The following is a 25,678-nucleotide window of genomic DNA, read 5'->3' on the forward strand; positions in this document are numbered from 1 at the left end:
TTTGATGGTGAAGTTTGGAAAAGAGACTAAGATAACTTGAACCAACCCTAATCAATTTTTACTAGGGACCTTCAATTTATAATAATATCTCTCTAAATTAACCATAATCATATCATCTCTCTAAATTGTGGGAAGAAAAAAAATTTCCATCAGAAATGTTTTTCTTGCAATCCAAACAGGGCCTTAGTAAAGTTTTCTTTCTTAGAGAATTCAAGAACGGGCATTCTGAGGGTGGAATACCCTTTCTACACTTCATTGATTGACCAACTTCGCTTCAATTCCATTTCATGTCTTGAACTTGAGGTTCAATGCTATATTTATAAGAATCAAGTGAATCAAAATTTCTAAACTCAGGTAATGTGGGATTGGCTTTTTGGAGGGAAAATGAGTTTAGAATTGGACCTGTAAACTGATCACAATTCTAACTCGTCCAGTCGAACTTGTGCAATCTAATGACTGTTCGAACACGTTTGGTGGGTGTTAGAACTTAACAAAGCAGCAGAATAACAATGCAAAGATAAACGAAAGATTCACACACAGAACACACAGATTTACGTAGTTCACCCAACCAGTTTGGTATAGGCTACGTCCACGGCATAGCGACAAGCCAACAATTCCACTATTCTGAAGAAAAGATTACAAACCCTCACGCCTCTCCGTAGCGTCTCTTGATATCACATCCCTTTTATATGGCGTTCAGGGTAAAGTTTACAGTACTTTCTAGATTAGACTGAAATCAGGCTTCACCAATAACAGTGGGAAAATCAGTTAATAAAGTTGTCCATAGGATCTTCTGATTGTACGTTTAGACAACTGTCCTAAGGTCGTTCAGACATGGGGAAAGGTGTTTAAAGGAGGAGTTTTGGAGATGTCTTGTGGTGCTGGGTTTTGGGTAGGGGGAACATCACTTTTGGCATACGATACATTGATCCATATTCGTAAGGTCTCAACTCTCAACCCCTCTCATTCAAGAATGGTCTATCATCCATCCATAAAAATACCTTGTAAGCAAAATCATCTTAACAGACATTATTTAGAATGCAATAGCTAAGCAATACAAACAAACATGCACTTTTTTGTGAAGGTATTTTATCACCAGAAGGGAAGTGATAATGGTGAATCTACTAATGGCAAAGGTATAACTGAAAGAAACTCCTACTAGTGGGGCTATTATTAAAAGAAATTCGTTCAATTGTTCCTCTAAATATTCCTAAGGGGCCGTTTGGATACGCGGATTTTAGAATCCGGGGATAGTTTGAAAATAGTCTGGTCATGATCAAGCTGCTGGTATGCTGTCCTGGCAGCGTTTCTAGGATTTTAAGTAAGAAATCCAGGTTTTAGAAATCTCTCCTCTATCCTGAGATTTTTAAAACTTGAAAATATGGGACGATTGCCAGCTCTGTTGTTGTCAGAAAGAAGGGCTATAAATCAGAAAACGAAGGCTGCTCTATTTCTTCTCGTCTCCCAACTACAATTTTGAGGAAATTCAGGATTCTAAAATCCACAAATCCAAACAGCCCCTAAGGCTATGTTTCTTTCCATGTAAAATGGACGTAAATCAAATTTTACACCCACTTGAAAATAAGTAAATTTTGTTTTAAGCTCATTTTACATTGAGGCTCCGTTTCTTTTGACGTAAAAAAGGACGTAAATTTTGTTTTATGTTATAAAAATGAACATAAAACAAATTTTACATCCATTTTTATGTCAAAAGAAACAGAGCCTGAACAAAACCGAACCTACAGTATTTTTATCAAAGGAAATGAAACTTCTGGGGCAAGCAAATTACATGCTGGAATCAGTGGGTCTTCATCTCTTTTATGTACATAGTGGCTGGCAAAAATCTTGGATGAAAGAAAATGTGGTTTTTATTTTTATTTTTTTCGATATGGATTGACATTGAACAAGGAACAAGATCACTCACATTCTTGTGATAACAAACATAGGTTTAACTTACTGCATCATTTCGTTTCAGCTAGAGAGGACTGCTCTTGTGGGCTAACAATGGATAAAATCTGCAAGGAAAACAAATAAATCGCTTGAATTTGTTTGGAATGTAAGTGACAGTACAGTGTTAGGACTAGAGCCCCATACCTTGTCAGTGAATTGACAGAAGACCTCTCCTTCCATGGCTTTAGCCAATTCCTGTAACAGAATACCAACATTGTGAACATAAAAAGCACTCTTTGTTCAATGGCCTTCTGGTTTAAGTAAAATGTAGTTTTTTCAGCAACTAAATTTTGATTCTCAAATGGGTCAAGTTTACTGTAGACAAATAATTCAGTATAGATTTGAGGTATTGTATAATTACATTTTCTGGATCGGTGGAACAGTCAATCTTATATATGAATTTTCGAAGTTCTTCATCATTCAAGGCATCTTGGATTTTTTTGGAGACCACTGCATGGAGAGAAACAGGTCATGAGTAGCTTTATTTAGAAGTGGAGATGCAACGAAAGTTGGGAACTGTAGAAAAACGAATTCATCTAGGTAAAGTGCATATTCAAGTTAAACACAGCCAAGTTCAGGCTGAGCATGAAAGAGGGGTATCATCTTAAATAGAACTAGAAAAAACAAAAGTGAGCTACAAAATGGGAACGTCAAATAGGCCATTTCCTATGATTAGGCCGACACTCTGAATTTATTGCCGACACGCGTGTCGTGTCGTGTCCGACACCACACCCGTGTCCACACTCTTTTAGACAATTTTAAATGTACTGCTAGAAGTGTCAATAACTTTACATTTATGTATGTGTATGAGTGTGCTACTATTTCTATAATTTTAGGGGTTGCCATGTCAGATACCCTGTATCCGTGTCAAAACTTGGCACGCAAATCTGTGTCCACAAATCATGATTATATTTACTTTCTATTTTAGCCGTGTCCCCGTATCTAAATTTTGGGATATTGCCGTGTCCGACACTCCGTGTCCGTGTCCACAAATCATAGGCCATTTCATAATTCATTTAGGTGAACAGTGTTAAACGCATTAAGGGTAACCTATCTGAGCTTGAGCACAGATACCATATATATATATATGTGTGTGTGTGTGTGTAAGATATATGGTATCTGAGCTCAAGCTCAGATAGGTTTTCTGACGTAGAGTTTTTAAATAGCGTGGGTGCCTATGTAGTTTGGGTTATGCTAGATATTGGTTCTATAGGACCTAACATAGATAGGGCGTCCCTAAGAAATAATCTCCATAGGATCATGGTACGCGTTGATTTGTGGAGGTTTAAAATGGATGGCTAAAAAATGGTGCATTTTCTGCGAGTACAGATCGAATGGTTTGGATGATCCTATGGAGATGGTTTCTTAGGAACAACCTATCTATATAAGCTTCTATGGAATGAATGGGTTTGATGAGTCAAACAACATGGTAGGTGCCCTATTTAAAAACTCTAGCTCAGAAATTCTATCTGAGCAATATATATATATATATAGAGCAATGATAGATACAAGGGAGCCCTTGCATATAGAGCTAAAAAAGGGCTCAGGATTGGATCCACGTCATCAAATGTAACTGATTTTACTTTTTCAACCAATTTAAAATTGTAACTGAAAATGACGTGGACCCAATGAAGAGCCCTTTTTTGGCTCTTTATGCAAGGGCTCCCTTGTATCTATCATTGCTCATATATATATATATATATATATATATATAGAGAGAGAGAGAGAGAGAGAGAGAGAAAACTGTTGGTGTGCTTAAGCTCACCATTTTTTTGGTGCGCTTAAGTTGTTATAACGCCTCCCATTCGTTTAAATGTTTGGGTCCCGCTTAAGCTGTTATAACGCCTCCCATTCGTTTAAATGTTTGGGTCCCGCACCAATGGGAGGCGTTATAACTTAAGCGCACCAAAAAAATGGTGCGCTTAAGCTCACCAACAGTTTTCTCATATATATATATATATATATATATGAGGAAATGGTTTGTGAGCAGCTGCTTAGATAAGCTTATCTGAGCAGAGTTCACAAACAGAGGGGGGGGGGCACACTATTTGGATGATCCAAAGCATTCATTTGGATAGGGTGTGCCCAAAATAGGGTGTGCCCAAAAAATCAGCTCCATAGGATCATCCCCATCCTACGATTTGTGGACTTAAAAATGGACGTGTATAAACCTTCACAAATTTGTCCATATTTCGCCTCCACAGTTTGAGGGGTTAGGATGATCCCATGGAGTTGATTTTTTTGGGCACACCCTATCTATCTGAGGGCCTATCAAATGAATGCTTTGGATCATCCAAATAATGTGGCCCCCCTATGTTTGTGAGCTCTGCTCAGATAAGCTTATCTGAGTAGCTGCTCACAAACCATTTCCTCTCTCTCTCTCTCTCTCTCTCTCTCTCTCTATATATATATATATATATATATATATATATATATATATATATATATATATAAACGTGCATTGGGCCCTTTATACAGATCTCTCTCACGCACTCTCTTCTTTTCTCTATCTTCTATTCTATTCTCTCTCTCTCTCTAATATTGAATGTAACAGACAACATGGTATCAAAGCATAAGGTTGATGATCAAACTTTTCCTCCTTGAAGAAAACGCATCACAAAACCCTAACCCTAGAACACCTAAAACCCTAACCCTATATCCTCTTTCCATATTATTGTTGCCTCCCTTCCCCCCCCCCCCCCCACCCCACTCTTCCTCCTTCCTTAACCTAACCCTAATTTTTCATCAACTTTATACCTAGTTCCAGCCCTCTGTTTCATCTTCTAACAGTGCCGCAAACATCAACACCTATTTTTCTCTCTTTTTTCACCCACAAAATATCGCACCCCTCCTCCCCACGCTATACCGACTCGCACCCTTCCCTTTCACCTTCTAACAGTGCCGCACCACCCATAACCTATTTTCTCCATCTTTTTTCAACCCTCTATATGTGACTTTTTTGGCACAACCCTAAATCCACACAAATAAATCACTACCCTACAATCTAGATTTGTGTTAAAATCATATCCCCAACTCAAGCTCTATTACAAATCTGACGTAGGAGAGTAGATTAGCATATTTCTTAGTGTATTTTTTTTTTTTTGAAAAGTGACATATTTCATTGAAGTTAGAGAAGCGAGAGGGACGAGTAATCCCCCTGCATTACAAAATATAAATGAGCACCGGAATGGGCATACCCATCCAGAGAGAAACCTTAAGATAAGCATAACCAGTCATGCATATTTTCCTTCCTTTGACTTCCGTTAGCATGCACAATTTCTTTGCGGAAATCCCCAAAATCCTTCCTCCATCTTCGTTAATCCCTTCAGGACGCCCTGTTAGATCTATAACTAGGTCTACTATGAGGAGCACTTCTCCAACTCCTCCATGATGTGCTTGATTGAAAATTTTGGCATGTCAATGAGAAGGTGCTCCGGCAACCGATTCAAGAATACATGATTTTTTCTGCTGGCAATCCTCTCTTATACTAAACGGATTCCTACAATCCTGTTGGCTTCCCAATTCAATCGCCTCGCAGTCCTTTCCTCTCTTAGCATCAGTTGGAAGAAAGGATGATCGTACAACGGCAAATGAGTATCCTTGACGGAATCTGTCCCACAGAGCCTAAACACGGTGAAAGGTCGATCTGCAGCCTCTAGGTTAAATAATTCCCACTGTTTTCGGAGAAGATCCCCCGATGACTCTTTCTGGGTCGGATCAGTGACAAAAGCCTTCTCTTCATCAAAGGTCATCGTCCTCATTCTCATGAGAATGTTTTCTAGTACCATAATCTCTATGAGATATCTCCTATTTCTACCTCCAAAGGACGAAGAAGTTTCATTATCCATACCTCTTAGATGAAGATAAAATTACCCACAAATCTAGTGACTCCAAATGCTTTCTTTTACTAGTCTTACAGTTCTTCAATCTCTATACCCCGGATGCCCTAGAGGCCCAGACCCCAGGTGCTACAAATCTCGCCCCTTTATAATAATGACAACTGCTAATGGAGCAGAGAAGTGTCAACAGGTCATGAAGACACGACGCTTAGGTTAGCGTGAAAAGAGAAATTTATATCCTATTTCCATTTACCAAAAAGAGAACTTTAAGGAAGCTTGTACGCCACGGAAGCACCTACATGCCTCGCATCACCTAGCAAACACTAAGAGGTGGGGCCCCCGAGCAACTGCCAAAATCAGCAAGTGGCAGAGGCTTAGTGAATTATCCGAGAGCGAATCCAACCCTGGGAAGATGGGAAGCTAATTTGATAGGGCTTTGAGAGCTGATTGGTACTGAGCCCCCTTATAGCACCCACGGACTTTGCCAAATAGGTTAAACAAGGTTTTGATCTTGCCACCTTCACCTTGAGGTTATTACCAGGGGTGGTCTCACTAGAGGCAATATTCCTTGCTTTAACTTGATAGGCACCTTTTTTGCTCAACTTGGTAGATAGGTTCAGCCACAATACTTTCTGCCTATGGGCAGGAAGGTCAATTGACCCGGATCCTACTAAGGAAAGGCTGGGAAGGCTCTCACTTTCAGGTATGGCGGTCCCAATATCAATGTCAGATCCGACCTTGGACAGCGCGCCCGGGACCAATTCAAAATTTAAATTCAAAATAGGAGACAAAGGTTCACCGGAAGGCTTCAGATGAACTTCTGTCGGCGGCAATGGCGAAAAGTCCAAACACAGCGCCCAATAGGGATTTAGTCGGAAAATAGCCGTCTAATTTTTCCAGAATTTCGATCCCAATGGAATAGACATGATCAAGAACCTTAATTTTAACGGATGACAGAAAAAGTTTCCATCGGGGGGCTAAAATTTTGGCCAAAACAAGGCTCATATAATGTTGGTGACTACCTTCCATCTTAATTTCCAGGACCTTACTAAAGAGATTCCCTAAGGCCTCCACTGTAGATACAACCCAAACGTGTAATGGGATACCATAAAAATTAACCAACAAAGGTTCCTCACCATGAATAACTTCCTTATTCCACGGTGAGAGGGAACTCAAATGATTCCCCAAAGCTTCCATGCCTCTGGAGAGGACCAGCGAGGCCTGCATTTCTTATTCGAACATAAAAAAGATTTCATCCTCTGCCAAGGTACAGGGGCACTGTAAGGATGGAATGTCCCAAAGCTTTGGTGCCTAAATCCAGATGTCCTCTAAAGATCCTTTGTGGTCTTTCTTTTTCCCTATCAAACATGCTTTAAGTGAATCCATCCGGATTTCTACTTCCCTATCCGAGATGGTTAAAGTCGGGATACCTCCAATCTCTTGTGAGGTGATTGTACCAGTATCAGGCCAACCATTGCTCTCACCAAGATCCCCCTCCCATCGAGGTAAGGGTCGATCACGGAGTACCCAAGGAAAGATGTCCTAGGCAGGTGACACCAGCAGTAGTTATCCCTCCATTCGAAGTTAGGGTACCTTCAAGGAGAGAAGAGCCAGTTTCCATGGGTAGAACCTAACTCTGATTTCAATCTCCCTTTAGACGCGACTCATCCCTTAAACATCAAGGCTGATTTCCTCTTATCTTGGTTACATATTCTACATCTTTTTCGTCATTTGAAATTTTGGTAACAGCAAAAGGAACACTTTCAGTCCTCCGACCATCTCCGACCGTCTCCAAACATCACAAAACCATTATTACAAGTTATATTGAAGCATCTGATGCACAAATCAAGTAGAGTTTCATACCTACTGACAGACAGGAGGATTCCAAGGAAGAAAAGGACCCCTTGTGTATCAATCTGAGATAAAGCTTGTGGCACTTTCAACTTTTGCCTCCCAGACTGTATATTTCTTAGTGTATTAGGATTAGTGATTTTCTTTCTTTCTTTCCCTAGGATTATTATATGCCTTTATTTCTTTTGGTAGAGATTTTTTTTAAGTTGGCAGGATTATTATTCTAATTATAGTTGTTTTCTTTATTTGGTAGAGATTCTAGGCATTTCTTTTATATAAGAGATTGTAAACTAAGAATTTGGATGAACAATGGAATATTGAATAAAGCAAAAGCTTTTCTCTATCTCTCTCTCTTCTTTCCTAGTGGATTCTAGGATTCTCCTTTCTCTTCCCTAGTGGATTCTAGGGCAATTTTCGGATCGTACGCTTCGGGTACGATTCTCGTTTGATCCGCTGCGTTAATTGGTATCAGAGCGAGGCCTACCCTCGGATCGATCCCTTGCGCCTTTCAAACATCCCCTTTGTTGCCCATTTTCCCTCTCCCATGTGTCTTGCCATGTGTTTTCAATCTTCTTGATATCTATGTCTCCCAAAAGTAGATATCCCAAAAGTCCGAAACCCATCTTTTTAGTTTGCGGCAAAAGACTAGCCACACACCACAGCAAAGAACCCCTTCTTTCATCACCCTTGACTTCTCTTTTCTCAGCCCATTCAACATGCCATGATCCTCTTATTTTCAATTGCAAACGCAAGCCAGGATTTTGTTGATGAAACCTCATAAAGCTGCACCTTTATCACCTTTTATTTCAACTGGTCTGTTGTTTCCTAAAAAGAACCTTGCAACTTGCTTGATTTTTTTTAGTCCACCTAGTAAACCCAATCTCACCCTTGTTAACAGCCACAACCCCATCTTCTTGCCGTTTGAAACCAAACCCTATTGTTCTACAACCCATCTTTATCAAAATTTCCTTAATTTTAGTCCCACTTCTAACGTACCAAATAACGCCTAAACTTTAGGCCAAATTTTTTTTTTTTAAATCCTACTTTCTAGCCTATTGAAACTCCATCCTCATGTCTTTCCAAAACTTCACCAGAAATACCCCTTTCTCCGAAAACCATTCCTCAAAACTTCACTTCTTTCCTTTCTTTTCATCCGATTGACATCCCCAATATCTAGTTGCAAACCATATCAGTTTCCTACCCTTTACGCAGAGATCCCTAAAGTTTAGAACCAAACATCCCAATTCCTTGGTTTTTCAACCCACCTTGTTAAAATCCCATCCACCTTCCACCTGCCAACAATCCACCTTCCACCTTCCAACAATCAGCCCCTCCATACTACCCTGTGAACCAAGCACCAAACCCTTGTTTTTTTATCAGCCGCAACACTCTCTTCCTGTTACCCATATTTCCCTATTTTCTTCAGTTGCTACAAACCCCAAAATAATTGCCGCAACCCACTTTTCTGTTCCATACGAAAACTTTGCCAAATACTAAACCCTTGCCAATCTCCACCACTTTCCTTCCTAGGTTTTAGGCTCCTTCTTACTCCCATCAAAACAAGAAGATCCTAATTTCTTTTTCTTTACTGACTTTATAAATCCGAAATCCATATTAATTGGGACAAAATCACTTTTCCAAATCAACCCAACCCAAACTTATTCCCTAATAATAGCTTTCGAAAGCCTTCCACCCAATAACATTCTGATAACCCCTTGATTTTAGCCATCCAACATTGCTTTCCAATTCACCCAAAAAATGGCCCTTGCAATCCCATTAATTTCGCCAATCATCAGCCGTCCATCTTTTCCATCCTCAAAACCAAATCCTTGCCATTTTGCCCCAATTCCCAAAAGCCTCTACAACCCATAAAATAGCCACTTTTACCAGACAATAAAGGGATAAAAAGGAACTCTAGAGAATGTATTGGCTGGATCAGGCATAAACAACTAAGAATGGTGTTCGCAAATCTGCTTCACATTTCAGACAATGATCGAAAGTTGTTGAAGTGTAGATAAGGTAGATTAGCAAACATGCAGGTAGATCATATCTCCGCTCTTCCTCTTGAAGATGAAATCTTCAATTGGTTCTTTGTTTCATAAGTACTTCTCTTTTCTTCTGAACCCTGGTTCCTGGTTTTCTTTTCCTTTGCTTATTATCAATTTTACTTATTATCAATTTTGGCTCTCTCAGAAGAATAAAATTGATCCATTTAACTATTAAACATATTAGTCTTCATTTTCTAAAGGATTCATTTAGCCGGCCCCAACTAGTTTGGGACAAAGGCTTTGTTGTGTTGTGTTGAGTCTTCATTTGTTTGGAACTGTAAATATTATTTTTCGAAACTAAAAATAGTTCCTCCATTCCCAAATTATGTCAAGCATTAACATTAGTTAACTTTAATTCAATTCAATTGCAGAAAATGTTAGGCCAAGTAAACTAATGCCTTGTGTCATCTCATGGTACTAGATATCCGTGTCCTACATTTTGGAAAATGCCGAGACATGTATCCATTCTTGTGTCCATATCCATGTCCACATCCATGTATGGTTATCATAGCCTTATAATCAAAATGAAAAACCAAAAGACTGCTGATCACCTTTTCAAGGAAATAGCAATGGAGAAGTCATAAGTCAACAATGAAAATAAATAAAATATCGTGAGAGATGACTCTGAGGTTAGTAAGAAACTGCACCTATGGACTCTAACTGCTCTCTCTGAAGCACCCAGGTTTCCTCATCTACTTGGTACGATCTTTCTGGAACCAATACAATTGCTGCAAGGGAAGAACAGGAAAATAAACACCAAAACATTCTTGAGGAAAACCAAGTAAACGTAAAATAAGTAATAAGAACACATTGGAGTTGCTTATTCTTTTAATGGTAACACTTCAGAGTTCATTAAGGGCACAATTATAGCTGGAATCAACTTTGCAAGATGTAGACTTATGATAATAAGAGGCCAGCAAATAATAGTTAATGAACAACCTTAGAAAGGTCTGACTAGCAGAATGTTGTGAAATACCAAACACTAAAATGAACCTACAAAACAAATAGTATAAGAAGACGGTCTCACAGTATCGAACTTGTGCAATCTCATGTTCATCCTTTTTACCAACTGAGAGCATGCTACTAGTAGTTCTTAAAAATATGCATAAACATGCCAACTCACTTGGATTTGGTCGAAGCACAGACGGAAGGAGATACAACAACTCTGGTCTGGGAGGAGGGAATGCATTAACATGGAGCAATGGCAATATACCACTGCTGGAGTTGGGGGATTCAAACCCTCGCGATGTGCCCAAAGAAGGTATGAATCAATTTAATTCGGGTTTTGGTAATGTGGTTTCCTTCTCTTGTGCCAATGTGCAGGATCCATCACTGGGCAATAGAGGTTATTCTAGTTCGGTTGACAACGAAATTAATGAAGCTCTGGGTCTATATTCTAGAGTCTATGTACCGACACCTCATGATGTAGCTCTGGATTTAGGGAATTTGATTTGGGATGAAAACTCTGACTCCACTGGTTATGATGACCCTAATCTTGGGTCTGAAATGTCACATTTTGAGAGGGAGAGAGGTAGGGATGAGGATATAGAGTTGATGGTTGATCACACGGTTGGGGTAAGTAACAGACTTGGTGTTAAATACCCAGGACCGATAGGGGACTTTCGCAAAATGATTAGATCTGCGGAAAAGAGGGATGCAAAAAGGGATAGGAGTGATACCAATGAGGCATCTAAGAAGAAGTTGAGGGAGCTTGCGAGGTTAAAATCCGAAGTAAATTATGGACGAATCTCGGTTGGGATGGAGACATTGCGCTCTCCTTCTGGAAGGAAGAAGAGTGTGAGGAAGGGAAGGAAAATGGTGAAAATTGTTTCCCTATGAAGGTGTTATCTTGGAATGTAAATGGTTTGGGAACTTTGGCAAAAAGAGCCCAAGTGAAAGGGTTATTTAAGAAATTTAAACCTGATCTTATGTGTATCCAGGAAACTAAATTGGAGTTAGTAGATAGGAATATTATTAGAAGTCTCGGCGCTAGATCGGAATGGGGATTCTCCTATGTGGAAGCTAGGGGTGCAACGGGTGGCATATTAGTAGCTTGGGATGAATCTTGTTGGGTTTTGTCGGAGGAATGGAAGGGTAGATTTTCTGTATCCACTGTCCTTAAAAGGGTGGACGATGCGTCCATGGTGCTTTTCTCTGGGGTTTATGGTCCTTCCTTAAGGGCTGATAAGAGGTTGCTATGGGAAGAGCTCAATGGTGTTAGGGATCGATGGTCCTATCCATGGTGTATTGGAGGGGCCTTTAATGAAATTAGGTTCGTTTACGAGAGAGCTGGATGTCGGAGAGCTAATAGGAATATGGGAGCCTTTGCAGATTTTATCTCTAAACATGATTTGATTGATTTACCTTCGCCTGGAGCTAGTTTTACGTGGAGTAGAGGAGACAGTCATAGTAGGATTGATCGGTTCCTCATTAATCCTGGGTGGATGGATTTGGCGCCTGAGGTTTACCAAAAGAGCCTAATTCACTCGGTATCTGATCATTGCCCCATATTTTTGGACCCTAGATTGGAATCATGGGGGCCCATCCCATTCCGATTTGAGTTGGCATGGCTTCAGATCCCCCATATGGTTGATAGATTGGGTGAATGGTGGGCTGTGGGCATCTCAGATGTCTGAGGGCCCTGCAGATGTGGTTATATAACGAAAGCTGAGATTTGTCAAGAAAAAGCTCAAAGAATGGGTGAGGGAAAGGAGACTAGCTGACTCGAGTATGAAAGCTTGGCTAGAGAATAGAATCAAAGAGTTAACAGTTTTGGAAGAATCGGGGCTCGGGAATGTTGATTCAAGAGAGGAATTGGGGAGAGTTAAAGAAGAGCATAAAGGAATGCTGCTTCATGAGGAAATATCTTGGAGACAGGAGTCGAGAGTGAGATGGTTGAAGGAAGGGGATAAAAATACGGCCTATTTCCACGCTATGGCTAGTGCCAGGAGAAGGAGAAATAGGATTGAATCCTTGGTGGATAATGGGGATAGAGTGTCTGGGAATGATGAGGTTACAAAAGTCATCTTGAACTTTTATACTTCCTTGTACTTGGTTGAGTCCACTTCCGGATGATGTAGAGTTTAATGAACTGAGTGAGAATCATAGGGTGGCATTGGAAAAACCATTTGAGGAGGAGATTGAAAAAAGTGTTTTTTCAATTCGCAAAGACAAGGCTCTTGGTCCTGATGGTTTTTGCCTTGCATTCTTCCAATCTTTGTTGGCCGTATGTTAAAGGGGATGTCATGAAATTTTTTATCGAATTTTATGATGGGCTGGCATTGGACAAAGGTACTGGGGCGACTTTCATTGCCATTATCCCAAAATTTGCTGGTGCAACTAAAACTTCTGAGTATCGCCCTATTAGCCTTGTGGGTTGCTTATATAAAGTTCTGGCAAAAGTGCTAGCGGAGCGATTGAAGGTTGTTCTTCCATTTATTATATCATATTGTCAAGTGCTTTTGTTGCAAAAAGACAGATTTTAGATTGTTCATTAGTAGCTAAGGAGTCCATTGATTCATATCTTAGACTTGGTATGGGAGGCATATTGTGCAAGTTGGTTATGGAAAAGGATTATGATCGGGTGGATTGGGATTGTTTGGATTATTTGCTAGCTAGAATGGGGTTTGTAAGTAGATGGCGTGCATGGATAAGGGCTTGTGTGTCTTCTGCGTGGTTTTCCGTTCTAATAAATGGGTCTCCAAAAGGATTCTTTAAGTCTTCTCGGGGACTCAGGCAGGGAGATCCATTATCCCCCTTTTTGTTTGTTATTATGGCCGAGACTCTTAGTAGGTTGTTGATGACAGGGAGGAGGATGGGTCTATTCAAAGGGTTCAGTATTGGAAGTAAGAATGTTGAGGTCTCTCATCTTCAATTCGCTGATGATACCCTCCTCTTTTGTGAATCGAAGAGAGATCAAGTGTTAAACTTGAAAGCATCGTTGAGGTGTTATGAGCTTATTACTGGACAAAGGTCAAATTTCCACAAGTCCAGACTGTATGCCCTAAATTCTCCGTTGGAAGAGGCTATGGATTTGGCTAAGATTTTGGGGTGCAAGCTGGATCATTTGCCTTCATCTTATTTGGGTCTTCCCTTGGGGGTTGGAAGACCCGATAAATCCTTGTGGGATCCTATTGTTGAACGTATTGAAAGGAGGTTGGAGTCATGGAAACGGAATCTTGTTTCTAGAGGGGGGAGACTTGTGTTGGTCAAGGCGGTGTTGGCTAATATTCCTATTTATTTTTTGTCCTTGTTCAAGTGTCCTGTTAGTGTTGCTCTTAGGATTGAACAAATCCAAGGTAGATTCTTAAGGGGGGGGGGGATGATGAGAAGAAAGGTATTCCACTGGTTAGTTGGAAAAAAGTGTCTCCCTATGAAGAATGGCAGGTTGGGAATTAGGAGAGTGAAGGAATTTAATTATGCATTGTTGGGTAAATGGTTGTGGAGGTTTGGAGAGGCGCATTCTCAATTGTGGGTGAGGGCTATTGGGAGTAAATATGGTAGTTTGCCTGGGTCTTGGGTTTCAGATGGTCGATTTAAGAAACAAGGTCTGACGGTGTGGCGGGACATTTTGAAAATGTCTTCCTCATTCAATCTGTACATTAGATTTAGGGTCTGTGGGGGAGAGGATCAAATTCTGGGGTGATGTGTGGTGTGCTAAGGAGCCTCTCAGGGACTTATTCCCTGACCTTTATAGGGTTGCCTCTAATAAGGAGGCTTTTGTTTGCGAGCATTTTGACCGCAATGGGGGAGGGTTGGTTTGGTGCCCGGTCTTTAGAAGGAATTTTTTTGATAGGGAGTTAGAGTCGGCATCTCGTTTTCTTCAGACTCTTGAGAGGTGCTACATCAAGAGGAGTGGGTTAGATAAAAGAATATGGACTGCGAAATCTTCTGGTATCTTCTCTGTCAAATCTTTCTACAAAAGCCTATTGCCTTGTGGTGTATTCTCTGTTTCAGCCAAGATATGAAAATTTCATTGCCTGCCTAGGGTTTGTATCTTTAGATGGGCGGTAAGTCGTGATCAGATTCAAACGATTAACTTTCTGAGAAAGCGTGGTATGTTGCTTATTGACCATTGTCCCCTATGCTTGGAGAATGGTGAATCCGTGGATCATCTCTTCATGCATTGCTTCTTTTCCCGCCAGATATGGAGCTCTATCCTCCTGAGGTTTGGCATTCTTTGGGTCTTTCCATCATCAATTCCAAGTTTGTTGCACCAATGAGCCTTGCGCCCTGGAGTAGGAAAGGTAAAGTGTTGTGGAATATTTGCTTACTTGCCACATGGTGGGTTATTTGGAAAGAGAGGAATTCAAGGATTTTTGAGGGGGTTGCCAAATCGCCGCATTGGCTTTATATGGAAGTTATTTCCTTATCTATATCTTGGGCGAAATGTATTCCATTATTCTACTTTGTATCGGCCTTTGATCTATGGGAGGGTTTGAGATAAGTTTGCTTTAGTAAGGAGATGAGACCTCATATTGATCAGAGATGGGAGGCTCCACCTTTTGGAATGCTTAAATTAAAATTTGATGGGTCGAGTTTTGGCAATCCGGGACCGGCCGGGGTCGGCGGCTTATGTTGGAATGATAGTGGCGTTGTCGAATGGGTTTATTCCGGCCCTATTGGGATAAGTGATGCTTCGGAGGCCGAAATAAAGGCCGTCTATTTTGGTATGATGAGGTTAAATAGAGAAATGTTGGATAGCATTATTGTGGAGGGTGATTCACTCAAGGTGATTCGATGGTTGAAGGGTAAGACGCCACCCCCGTGGAGATTTTCTCATTTGTTTGATGAAATGGATGATCTATTTTCGGGTTCATCTTTGGTTCTTAATCATGTGCGGCGATCTGCTAATTGGGGAGGCGGATGCTCTGGCTAGGGGTGGGGTTGAGCGGTCGGAGATGGAGTGGTTTGACTATCTCCCTCCGTGATATTGTATTTTATTCTTTCTTTTTGTTTTCTTGTCCCCGTTTCGTGTACCTTTGGGTGTGGTCCATCTCGGGCCCCCTTTTTTTTATTAATATTATCTGTTTGCCATCTCAAAAAAAAAATAGAACCATAACTCGGTATATTTACCTTATTTTACTTATTTCTATTTAAAGCAATACCCTAATTCCTAGTAACAACTTAGAAGTTAACACTTGAGTAGAGGACAGTTAACCTTTTGCAGTTCCTCAGTAGTTTGACAATTTGTCTCAACCAGTAATATCTTAGGACCCATTTGGTTACACTCATAAATCGCAAAATAGGGCAAGTTTCTAAAATGAAGAAAATACAAATTTTAGCAATTTTTGTTTCATTCTCATCTGATACTTTTTAAAATCGAGAGAACCTCCCAATTTTTTTATTTTCAAGATTCCACTCGGGGTGTCATTTTGGAAATCGTGATTTTATAAAAATCAAGAGTTCTATCAGGGACGAGTGAGAGTTGTGGCTTTTAATTCCTCTCCTTTGTCTCCCGTCTCCCCTCCTCCCCACCACATCTCCCACTATATATTTCATTTCGATTAGCATAGGAGTGAGAAAAGGTCTTAATCCCTTATTCTCCGTTGAGTTTCTAAGCATAAAAACCACTTGTTTTATCACCATTTTCTGAACACTGGACATCCACTGGACAAGGCACCCCCAACCATAGTTAACAAAACGTGATTTAGCAAAAAAAAGGGGACGGCAAAAATTCGAGTTTAATACGGTATTAGTTCAAAAAAACGTAGTAAAAAAAACGGAAACACAAGAAAATGAGTTTCGAATTTTGTCATTTACAAAATATAGTGGGGGTAAAATTAGAAAGCTGGCCAAAAAATGAGTTTAAAACTTTTAAAATGCCTTTTAAAAAAGTATTTAAAATGTTTGCCTAAAAAAATGGAGTTTTATTCGTTGTAAAAGTTTTAAACGGCACACCAATAAAATGCATTTTTTTCAAAAAAAAAAAAAAGGGGGGCCGTTTAAAATAGAGTTTGCTAACTATGCCCCCAACCTGTACAGATGGATCCGTTGATGATGACATCCATTTAGGATTTTGAGTACATTAGCGTAGACAGAGTCTACGCAATCAACCATCGCCTCCATTTGGTTCGATAACGAGTTTCCTAGCTTTGATCGAGATGGAATGGAGTCCAGAGCAAAGATTATTCATCATTTCAGAGATGTTAGATATTTAGTTATTTTGTTCCCGGCTACTACTAGGACACCGTGGGATATAACGTTTTATGTGTCTCATATGTACATTATTATTTCAGACGTCTTTTTTGTGTTTATTTACAGTTTTACACTGTACGTTTGTAAATTGTAATATTGCATTGAGACAATTATGGGATGTCATGTGTCAGCGCCTCCATCCAAGACGGAGCCCTAGGTAGTTATGTCCTACCAGAACCTCCCATTGACATCCCATTGTCATGTGTCAGTCTCTCATTTAAAGAGTAGCATGTCCTACCATAACCACCCATTGTCATGCATTAGTAACTCTTTTAAAGAGAGAGCCCCTGTTAGTTAAGTAACTACCGGAAGCTCCCATCCCTTAACAGAGAGAGAGAGAGAGAGAAAAGAGTTTCTACACACTAGTGTAGAGAAACTCTTTTCTCATATATATATATATATATATATATATATATATATATATATATATATATATATATATATAGCGCAGAAACCTCGCCCCATGTGTGTGTGTGTGTGTGTGTGTGTGTGTGTCTTTATATATATATATATATATATATTGAATGATGGAATGAATATAGAATTTGGGGTCCTTTCATGCAAGGTGTGACTCTTTATAGATTCCTTGGTGTGAAATCAAGGATTACTTGTGAGATCAAGGATTTTTACGTGAAGCAATGACTCAATCACTTCTCTCTTTTCTTTCTATCAGAATTTTCTTTCTGAACTACTGGTTTCAAACTACAACTTGATCGAAATTTATACCTAGCCAAGACCAAAAGAATCTAAAGTATTTTCTGCAGAAAAGGACTTGATGTCCCTATCTGCAGAACGTCCAAATGTCTTGAGGCAAGTAACTTTTTTTGGTGCTTGTGGGCCTCACCATTCTCTCTTGACTGGTCTGTTGACCCTTAAATTTTAGCCCTTGGCTACCACATGACCACAAGTTGATCCCATAAAACCCATTTGACCGGTTGACAGTGGAAAATACAAAATACCCTTTTATCCTAGTTTATCGAATCCAACCCAAATTGAAACTAGATTCCAAAATTAAATTTTGAACTATTCTTTTGGCCTTCCTAAAAGCATATTTCTATTTTTAATTGATTTTATAAAAGCCTAAATCCTTAAAATCTAAATTTAACTTGCTCCCTAGGAATCTGCACTTGAAAGGTCAAATCCTCCACATTAGGGTACTGTTTTGACTCATTTGAGGTTGTGGACAACAAGCCCAATCCATGGTTTTAAATTTCGGCCGAAACGAGAAACCGAAACGAAATTCACTATGAGTCAGAAAAGTACCAAACTTCGCCGAAACGTTTCGGAAATTTCGGCGTTTCGGTGAAATTTCGGAAATTTCGGTGAAACGTTTCGGAAATTTAAGTGAAACGTTTCGGTGAAGTACAAAATTTCGGTGAAATTTCGGAAATTTCGGTGAAACGTTTCGGAAATTTCAGTGAAATTTTTACAAGATTTCGTCCGAAATTTCGTACCGAAACCGAGATTTAAAACCTTGGCCTAATCTGGCATGCACTTTCAGAGCAGCAACAAAGGTCCCACTCCATTTCTATTGGATCTGTCTTTGGGGCTCTTAATGAGCCATTTTTCCCAGGTAAGAATATAAAAATATAAACTTCGAACATTTAAAAAGAAAGTACAGTCTACAAGGTAGATGGTTTCATTAGATGGCCAACTAATGCTCGAGACATTTCACACCTTCAGTGCACAAATGATTACAGAAGTTAAGATGAGACTGACAATTATTCATTAGGCCGATCTCCAACCGCTTCTAGTGACTACGACAGAAAGAGAAAAATGATCAAATTTCCCACCAGCAAAGCTTCCCTCATCCGATGTTTTGTTCAGACTTCCCAACACATAAGGGTCATCAAGTTCATTCATCCTCATCCTCCTCTTCACTTTCCTCATCATCTTCATCATTGATCTTAGATTTCGACCTATCAGACTCCTCATCACCATCAATCAACCATACTTTCATATTTCTTGTTGTAAGATGAAATAAGTCTTTCATACTCTACCTTCTTCTTTGCAGCTTTGGCTTCATATGGCGCTTTCTTGGCACCAGTCGTCGACTTCCACTTCTCTCCCCCGGTCTTCCCTACAGCTGAGACAAACCTTCACATTAGGATGCACTTGGTTGTAAGTCTTTCTAAACTCTTCACCAGTCTTTTACTACTCTTATCCAAGGTTTGAAATTTCGGTTTCGGTCTCAGCCGAGAATGAAATTTCAGTAGAAATTTCAATTTCTGTGTAAATCTAATAATTTCAGCCAAAATTTTTAAATTTCGGTTTCAGTTTTAAATTTTCGGTCCCAGACGAAATCCGAAATTTCAGACTAAAATTTCGGATTTCGGCTGAAATTTAAAACCATGCTCTTATCTGCTTTAATAGCCACCTTTCGTTCCCAACCATTCTGTTTTCGACTGGTTTCATCACTTTGTCTCCTCTTTTGTTGCTACCTTCCCCTTTGTTGCCTTCATTGCAAGGATAGAAAATCCCTTCTAAAGAGGAAGCAAGTACTATACCTCTGGGAATTGTAGTTTTTAATTGCTTGTTTGATTAAATTATGTGGTTCTATCGTGTTATTTGTGTATTATTATCTTTGCTGCACTTGTTAGACATGCCCTTTAAGAGCCCCAAACCATAAGACACAACCATCTACACTAACCCAAAGTTTTACCAATAGTAGACACCTGCCCTACTTAGGTTCTCTGTGTTAAAAATTGTAGGATTAATCAATTTGTAGCCTGTCCTGCATCATCTTTGGTATTAGAGCCGTAAGTTTGTTTTTCCCGGATTTAATTTAGCGCTCTTGCCATCTTAGGACTCCATTTTGTTCCCCACTTGCATGCCCACCAATAGTGGAACTCATTACTACATGGGATCACCAATTGTACCCCCAAACCACAACCATCGGGTTGAGATTCTAGCTAGCATCAATGCTAAGTTAGACCATATGATCACCCATTTGAGGCACGTGCAGTAGTGTTGGAAAATGGGCTGACACTGAAAAGTATGAGAATTCAAGAAATGGAGGACCTTTCAGTTTGGAATCATGAGAAGAAACTCAGTCGAAAGGAATGAAATCCTACCTTTTCCCAACCAAGCTTTTAAATATTGGTTTCGGTTTCACTTTTGATCATCAGCAAAATGGAAACATTTCGGTCTCTGTACGAAGCTTCGGCCGAAATCTTGTAATCACGAAAATATTTCAGTACAAAATCACGGCCGAAATAAAGGTAAGATTATTCAGCAATAGTTTTTATTTTTATTTTTGTCATTTTTTTTGGAAATATCTTAAAGGAATGTCATTGTTCTTCCCTTTTCTGCAAGTGGAGTTGATTTTTACCAGGAATAACTTTGCCATTTTATCTAAAAAGTTGCATGTTCCAAATATTTCGACCGAAATATTAATAAAATCCCTTTGAAACCAAAACCGAAACCAACCATCCATTTGAGCATGAGCAGGTTAGATCTACTTGCTATCCCCGTCCCTCAGGATTCCTCAGATCGAAACCAAGAAGACATCAAATGCCAACTTTCAAAAGAGTGAACAAAAGATAATTATAACAGATCCTAATAAATTATCAATCGACTTAACTTCAAGCAGGAAATGTGGTATCCAAGGGTGGATGGAGTGAATCACATAACGGAACAAATGGTGATTGCAAAATATCATAGTAAATAATAATTGTTTCCTTAATAAATCAATAAACATTTTGGTCTAGGAAACATGCTACAAATCACATAAAAAAACATGCAATATAATATGATTGAAATGAAGTATGCAGTAGTCAAAATCTTACATGGTTTTGCCTCAGAAGATAAAGACTTTGTGCAAGGAATTTCTGCATCATATAAGTTAGCAAGTATTATTTCAAGCATAGGCACAATAAATAGCTCACTTCGTATAAAAATATTCACCAATGCAACAAAATCATAATACCTGAATAACTCGTTTAGAATTGAATCTCCTAGTATATAGTTCCATGGTTGTTAGACCTTATTGGAGCCAAGGTTTTAAATGATCGTTTCGATATGCGTTTTGGTCGCCATGGAAATGAAAATATGTTGATTTCAATCATAAATTTAGGTTGAAATCCTTTAAAATCGCAGAAGTTAATGGAAATTCATGCAAATGATGGAAATTTAAGATAAAACTTCAAGAAATACTTTCCATAGGTCTTGGGAGGAGATATAGACAGAGCAAGTGTTTCAAGGAGGGCCCTCGGCCTAGTTGAGACCCACCTTCTCTTGCCAACTTGAAGTGGGAACTTTGATGGATCGAGTCTTGACAGCCTAGGCCCGGCTGGCATCAAACATCTTTTGAGGAATGCGGATAGAGAAGTGATATAGGCTTTTTCGGGTCCTATTGGTGAGGAATCTAAGGCGGCAAAGTTTCAAAAACTTCTTCATTGGCTATTGCATATATACCGAACGTAGTTGGATCATACTATCATAGGGTGAGATTCCCACAATGTGGTCAAGTGAGTCAGAGACGGGGCCAGTTACCCTTGGAGAATTGATTACGCTGTTGAGGAGATTTTGAACGTGTTGGAGAGCATAGATTTTGGGATTCGGCATATGTGGGGATCAGCCAACTCGAATGCATATTCCCTTGCTTGACCGGGTTTGACCTACTATTTGATAGCCTTCCTCCTTGAAGACAAGGTTTTAAATTTTTTTTATCTGAAAAGTTACATGCTTCACGCATTCTAACTGAAACATTAACAAAATAATGAAAATTTGGGCGAAATCCCGAAATTTAGAATGACATCTCAAAATTCCGGGCGAAATCTTGAAATTTTCCAAATCCAAGTGGATTTCGTTTCGGTGCTAGCTGAAATTGAAATATTTCGGCCACTTCATTTCGTTTCGGCCGAAATTTAAAACCATGCTTGAAGATATATCAATTCATGAGATGTTTACATTTTGTTGTTTTTCCTTGTATTGGCTTTATTCGCTTTTGTACTCTTTGGCCCATCTCAAACATCCAACTTTTGATCCTTTTTTCTTCTAATATAATTTTTTCACCATTTAAAAAAAATTCAAGAAATGCTAGAATAAGCATAGATACTGTCTTAGAAACAGTCACATAAGAAAGACAACCAGCCTAAGGGTTTAACAAGATCAAACACTTAATGACATGCATTGTCATGCATGTTTGGAAGCGTAAGGTCCATTTTAAACTGAAAATGCAAGCAACCACATCGATATGCTTCAAATAAATGCAAAATGTTGGATTTTAAATGTATACAACCACATCTATATGCTTCTAATAAATGCAAAATGTAGGATAAAATCCACTCCAATTATTAATTTCATAAAGAAAGTATAATATAATGAAAAAATCCAATATAATAATGAAAATTTATAGGATTTTTAACAAAAATAAATAAAATAAGAAGTTTTTGAAATTAAAAAAGCCAACTCTGTTAATCAATTGACCAAGCAAGAATAGCATAGAAACTAACATGCATATATGACAAGTTTTTTGAAAAATATAGGTCTCTGTTTCTGAAGGATTTTCTAACAAAAATAAATCAAATAATTATTTTTCAATATGTAAAAAAATGACTCCGTCAATCGGTCAATCGGGCAAGAACTCATATATAAAAAATTAAAAGCTAAAATGAATATACAACTGGCTTTTAGTCAAAAATATATTTGTCCTAATTTTCAAAGCCATAAATCCATGAAAAATGAAAATCCATGCATTAATCAATTTGCAAATGCATCAAATCAACAATGTATACAATTCAGCACATACAAAAGTCAATAGTGATAGCCTGAGAATGTGCCATTTGTGGCCTCGGAATTCTCTATTATTTTTCCAAAACTTCTTGAATAGAAATCAAACTAATAGTCTGGTGCTAACATTCTCCACATAAACCATGGTTGCCAAGCGCACACCATCCAACAAACATATTATAAAAGTTTCTGACAATCTGAAATTCTGTAGCTTGAATTTCGAATTGACATGGACTAATTAAGTATTTATGAAGCTTTTCCAACATTGAAAGACTTCGAATTCAATTCTTAAGAGTTTTCTTTTATTAAAGACAAATTACTCTATGGCAGTCAAATGCATTAAATCCAAACCATTCAATATGCAAGAAACCCGCCTAAAGCACAGATCAGAGCTACTCACGGTTTACATTCCAAAGTTTAGGTTCAGTGGCTACTTTGAGGCAATCAACATATGAAAACAACATTGAATCACAGCTCATTAATTCTCCTATTAAATAGAAGGCAAGTAGATCTGTTCGTGAGGGTTCCAGGACACAAGTCTGAGCTATGAAAACAATTTCAAGCTCGGATCTGTCATCTTTTTTAAACCAATTTCTCAAAAATTCTCCAAAATGCAGATCAGCTCTAAACAGAGCGCAATTCCAGACTTTGTAGCTTCGATTTCAGACCACTGGATTCTAGTTCTAACTCAAGTTTTAGTGCATTCCAATTAACAAAAGGAAGAGGTCATACCGAGCATAAAAGGACACTGAATTCCAGAGAGCAACCTTCAAGTAGAAAAAGATTTCCTTGGTGAAATCGACATGTACAGTTACAGCAAACCATTATGTTCCTCTTCTTAAAATAGATCACCACACAGGAACAAGATCCAAAGGTTTTATTGGAGCAAATCAGATGTGAAATGATCCCAAAAAATTGCCAAATATGAAGAAGGCATAGCACGAACAGAAACAAACAAAGGCATTGTATGTGGAACTCCAAGTTGCCGCAAGAGGAAGGAATAACAATTACACTATTCACTAGTAATTGCAAAGATCCTCACTAGCACCTAGCTTGAAAAAAGAAATATCGTGAGAATGGAATCATGATTTTTTCACGATGACGAAGTCATGTAATGTAAGTCAGGGGTTCTAGATTTTTATGTAACGGTTTTCATGGGAAAAAAACACTCTAAACCTCCTACAAGGCTTTCCTCAAGAACTCCCAAAATCAAATCATTTTTCTTTATTCATATAGTCAAATCATTTCCAAAGCTTTAAAAAACCAAACCTTAATCCTAATCTAATTTGAAAACAATGTAAATTACAAAACTTCCAACAACTAAGAAACCAACCCAAATTGGGCAGCTACCTAAATTAATCAATTAGAAAAAGTTATTCCTAAGAACAATGAATGATAACTATGTTCCTACTCCCATTTCAAGATGCAAAACAATTCTTGTTCCCTGACCACATCTGATATGTGCACGTTAGTGGTGTATATGGGGTTAGTTAGTACTTAGTACATAGTTGTGGGTATGTAGTTAAGAGTTATGTGTTAGTTATGGCTTATGTGTTTAGGGTAGTAGGCGTTTGTTGCTAATCACGTGTCTTGTAAGTGGCAAAATGGAGAGCAGATGTTTAACTACTTTTGAGTTTGTATTTAAGTAGCTGTATGGCAACGAAATAGGGGGAATTTGCAACCAAAACAAAAACTTATGTTTCACAAGAGTCATGGTTCCTCTCGAATTGAACCGTTAAAGTGGTCTAGTTGCCTCGAATTAACCTCTCTCCTCTTCTTATTCTCTCTTTTCCTTTGCTTATTTGTATTACGGCCAATTAGGCAAGTAACACTATCAATTTGCTGAAACCAATACTTATGAGATAGTCTGTGATTTAATTCTAAACAATTCAAAGGATATGAGGTGATATATAAACATTCCATGACTAGTTTTGTGACTCTAATAATTGTAACACGAATGTTGTTATGCAGAAAAGAAAAGAAAAGGGATAGAAAAGCGAAAGGAGAGGCATACCTTTGTGTTTCTTGAAACAATTGAGGGAACAACTGCATACACAGAGTAGCAGTTTTGATTGTTACTGAGTTGGTGGTGTCAATACAAATCCAAGTAAAACCCAGAACAGTGGTCATGAAATTATGCACCTTACTCAAAAGTACCAAAAAAAAATAAAAATTGCAGAAAACAAAAGAAGCGTAAAAAATGTAACCCCAGCTTGTCGATATTTTAAATCTACTTAATGAGAGAAACATAAAAATGTGAAGAGGAAGAGGGTTTTCAGGACAGTGATAAAATGAGAGTATTAAAGAATCAAGAGAGATAACAATGGGATTTTAAGACAAATAACATGGGGGTTTTGTTATTATGGGAAATTTGGAGAGGGGATATGGTTTTGCTTACTAAGGGACAAGGCATGAGGGGCACTTGTACTTGGATTGCGCTCCGTTGCAGACTTGACACTCTTGTCTAGGACCCATTGTAGATTTTGAGAGAGAGAGAGAGAGAGAGAGAGAGGGGTGGAGGGGTTGTAAATAAAGATTGAGAATTGTTTGTTTTGATAACAAAATTAGGAGCCCAAAAACAAGTTACATAAAGAAACCCTCCCAACCCAACCCGAGGTAGCATTACATCAACCCTAACCCGACCCAACACGAGCCTCAGGTCAAGGATGGTGAAAACTATGGTTGCAACTTGGGTCGGGTTTTACCCGGCTCGCATCAGCGCGGCCCGAAAAAAGCATGGGTCGGGTTCAAAGTGGCCGGGTAAGTTGTTGGCCGGGTTTACTTTTCCAAAGCCCGAGTGATTCTCTGGTTGGGCCGGTTTTAAAGGTGGAAAACCCGGCCCGCCCGAAAACCCGCATTTATTCCTTTTTTAATATTATAAGTTATAAATAATAACATTGATATGGGTAATTTAGTAATTCTCATTTCTCATCTCACCAGGACAGTAAGAGTGTAAGACATGAATGAAAGAAGGTCTATTTCTCGCATTTTGCCTCAATTGCCTATTGCTCTGATGGCCATCGAAGTCATAAGAAGGTCTATTTCTTGCATAAAATAATC

General features: G+C 38.8%; 1 protein-coding gene and 1 pseudogene across 1 annotated transcript; both read right to left on the minus strand.

Annotated features, from left to right (window-relative positions):
• Positions 1 to 1,747: 1,747 nt before the first annotated feature.
• LOC143883575 (HIT-type Zinc finger family protein) lies at positions 1,748 to 25,161 on the minus strand. Its single transcript, XM_077386919.1, has 7 exons — positions 25,017 to 25,161; positions 24,633 to 24,664; positions 20,674 to 20,715; positions 10,336 to 10,416; positions 2,312 to 2,400; positions 2,095 to 2,145; positions 1,748 to 2,015 (listed from the first exon to the last, which is right to left on the minus strand). The coding sequence occupies exons 1-7, from the start codon at positions 25,091 to 25,093 to the stop codon at positions 1,962 to 1,964; spliced, it is 426 nt and encodes a 141-aa protein (XP_077243034.1). The 5' UTR covers positions 25,094 to 25,161; the 3' UTR covers positions 1,748 to 1,961.
• LOC143885581 (high mobility group B protein 3 pseudogene) lies at positions 18,502 to 19,279 on the minus strand (annotated as a pseudogene).
• Positions 25,162 to 25,678: the final 517 nt, after the last annotated feature.

This window comes from Tasmannia lanceolata, unplaced genomic scaffold (assembly GCF_043159265.1).
Source record: "Tasmannia lanceolata isolate RefF3 unplaced genomic scaffold, GAP_Taslan_0.1 ptg000008l, whole genome shotgun sequence".
Lineage (NCBI taxonomy): Eukaryota > Viridiplantae > Streptophyta > Magnoliopsida > Canellales > Winteraceae > Tasmannia > Tasmannia lanceolata.

What these genes read in the sequence shown, in the direction of transcription:
- LOC143883575 (XM_077386919.1), bottom strand. Translation starts at nt 25,093, where the DNA reads ATGGGTCCTAGACAAGAGTGTCAAGTCTGCAACGGAGCGCAATCCAAG. An exon ending in TTGTTTCAAGAAACACAAAG is followed by an intron (nt 20,716 to 24,632) that starts GTATGCCTCTCC and finishes TATATGATGCAG; the next exon opens with AAATTCCTTGCACAAAGTCT. An exon ending in AGAGCAGTTAGAGTCCATAG is followed by an intron (nt 2,401 to 10,335) that starts GTGCAGTTTCTT and finishes CTCTCCATGCAG; the next exon opens with TGGTCTCCAAAAAAATCCAA.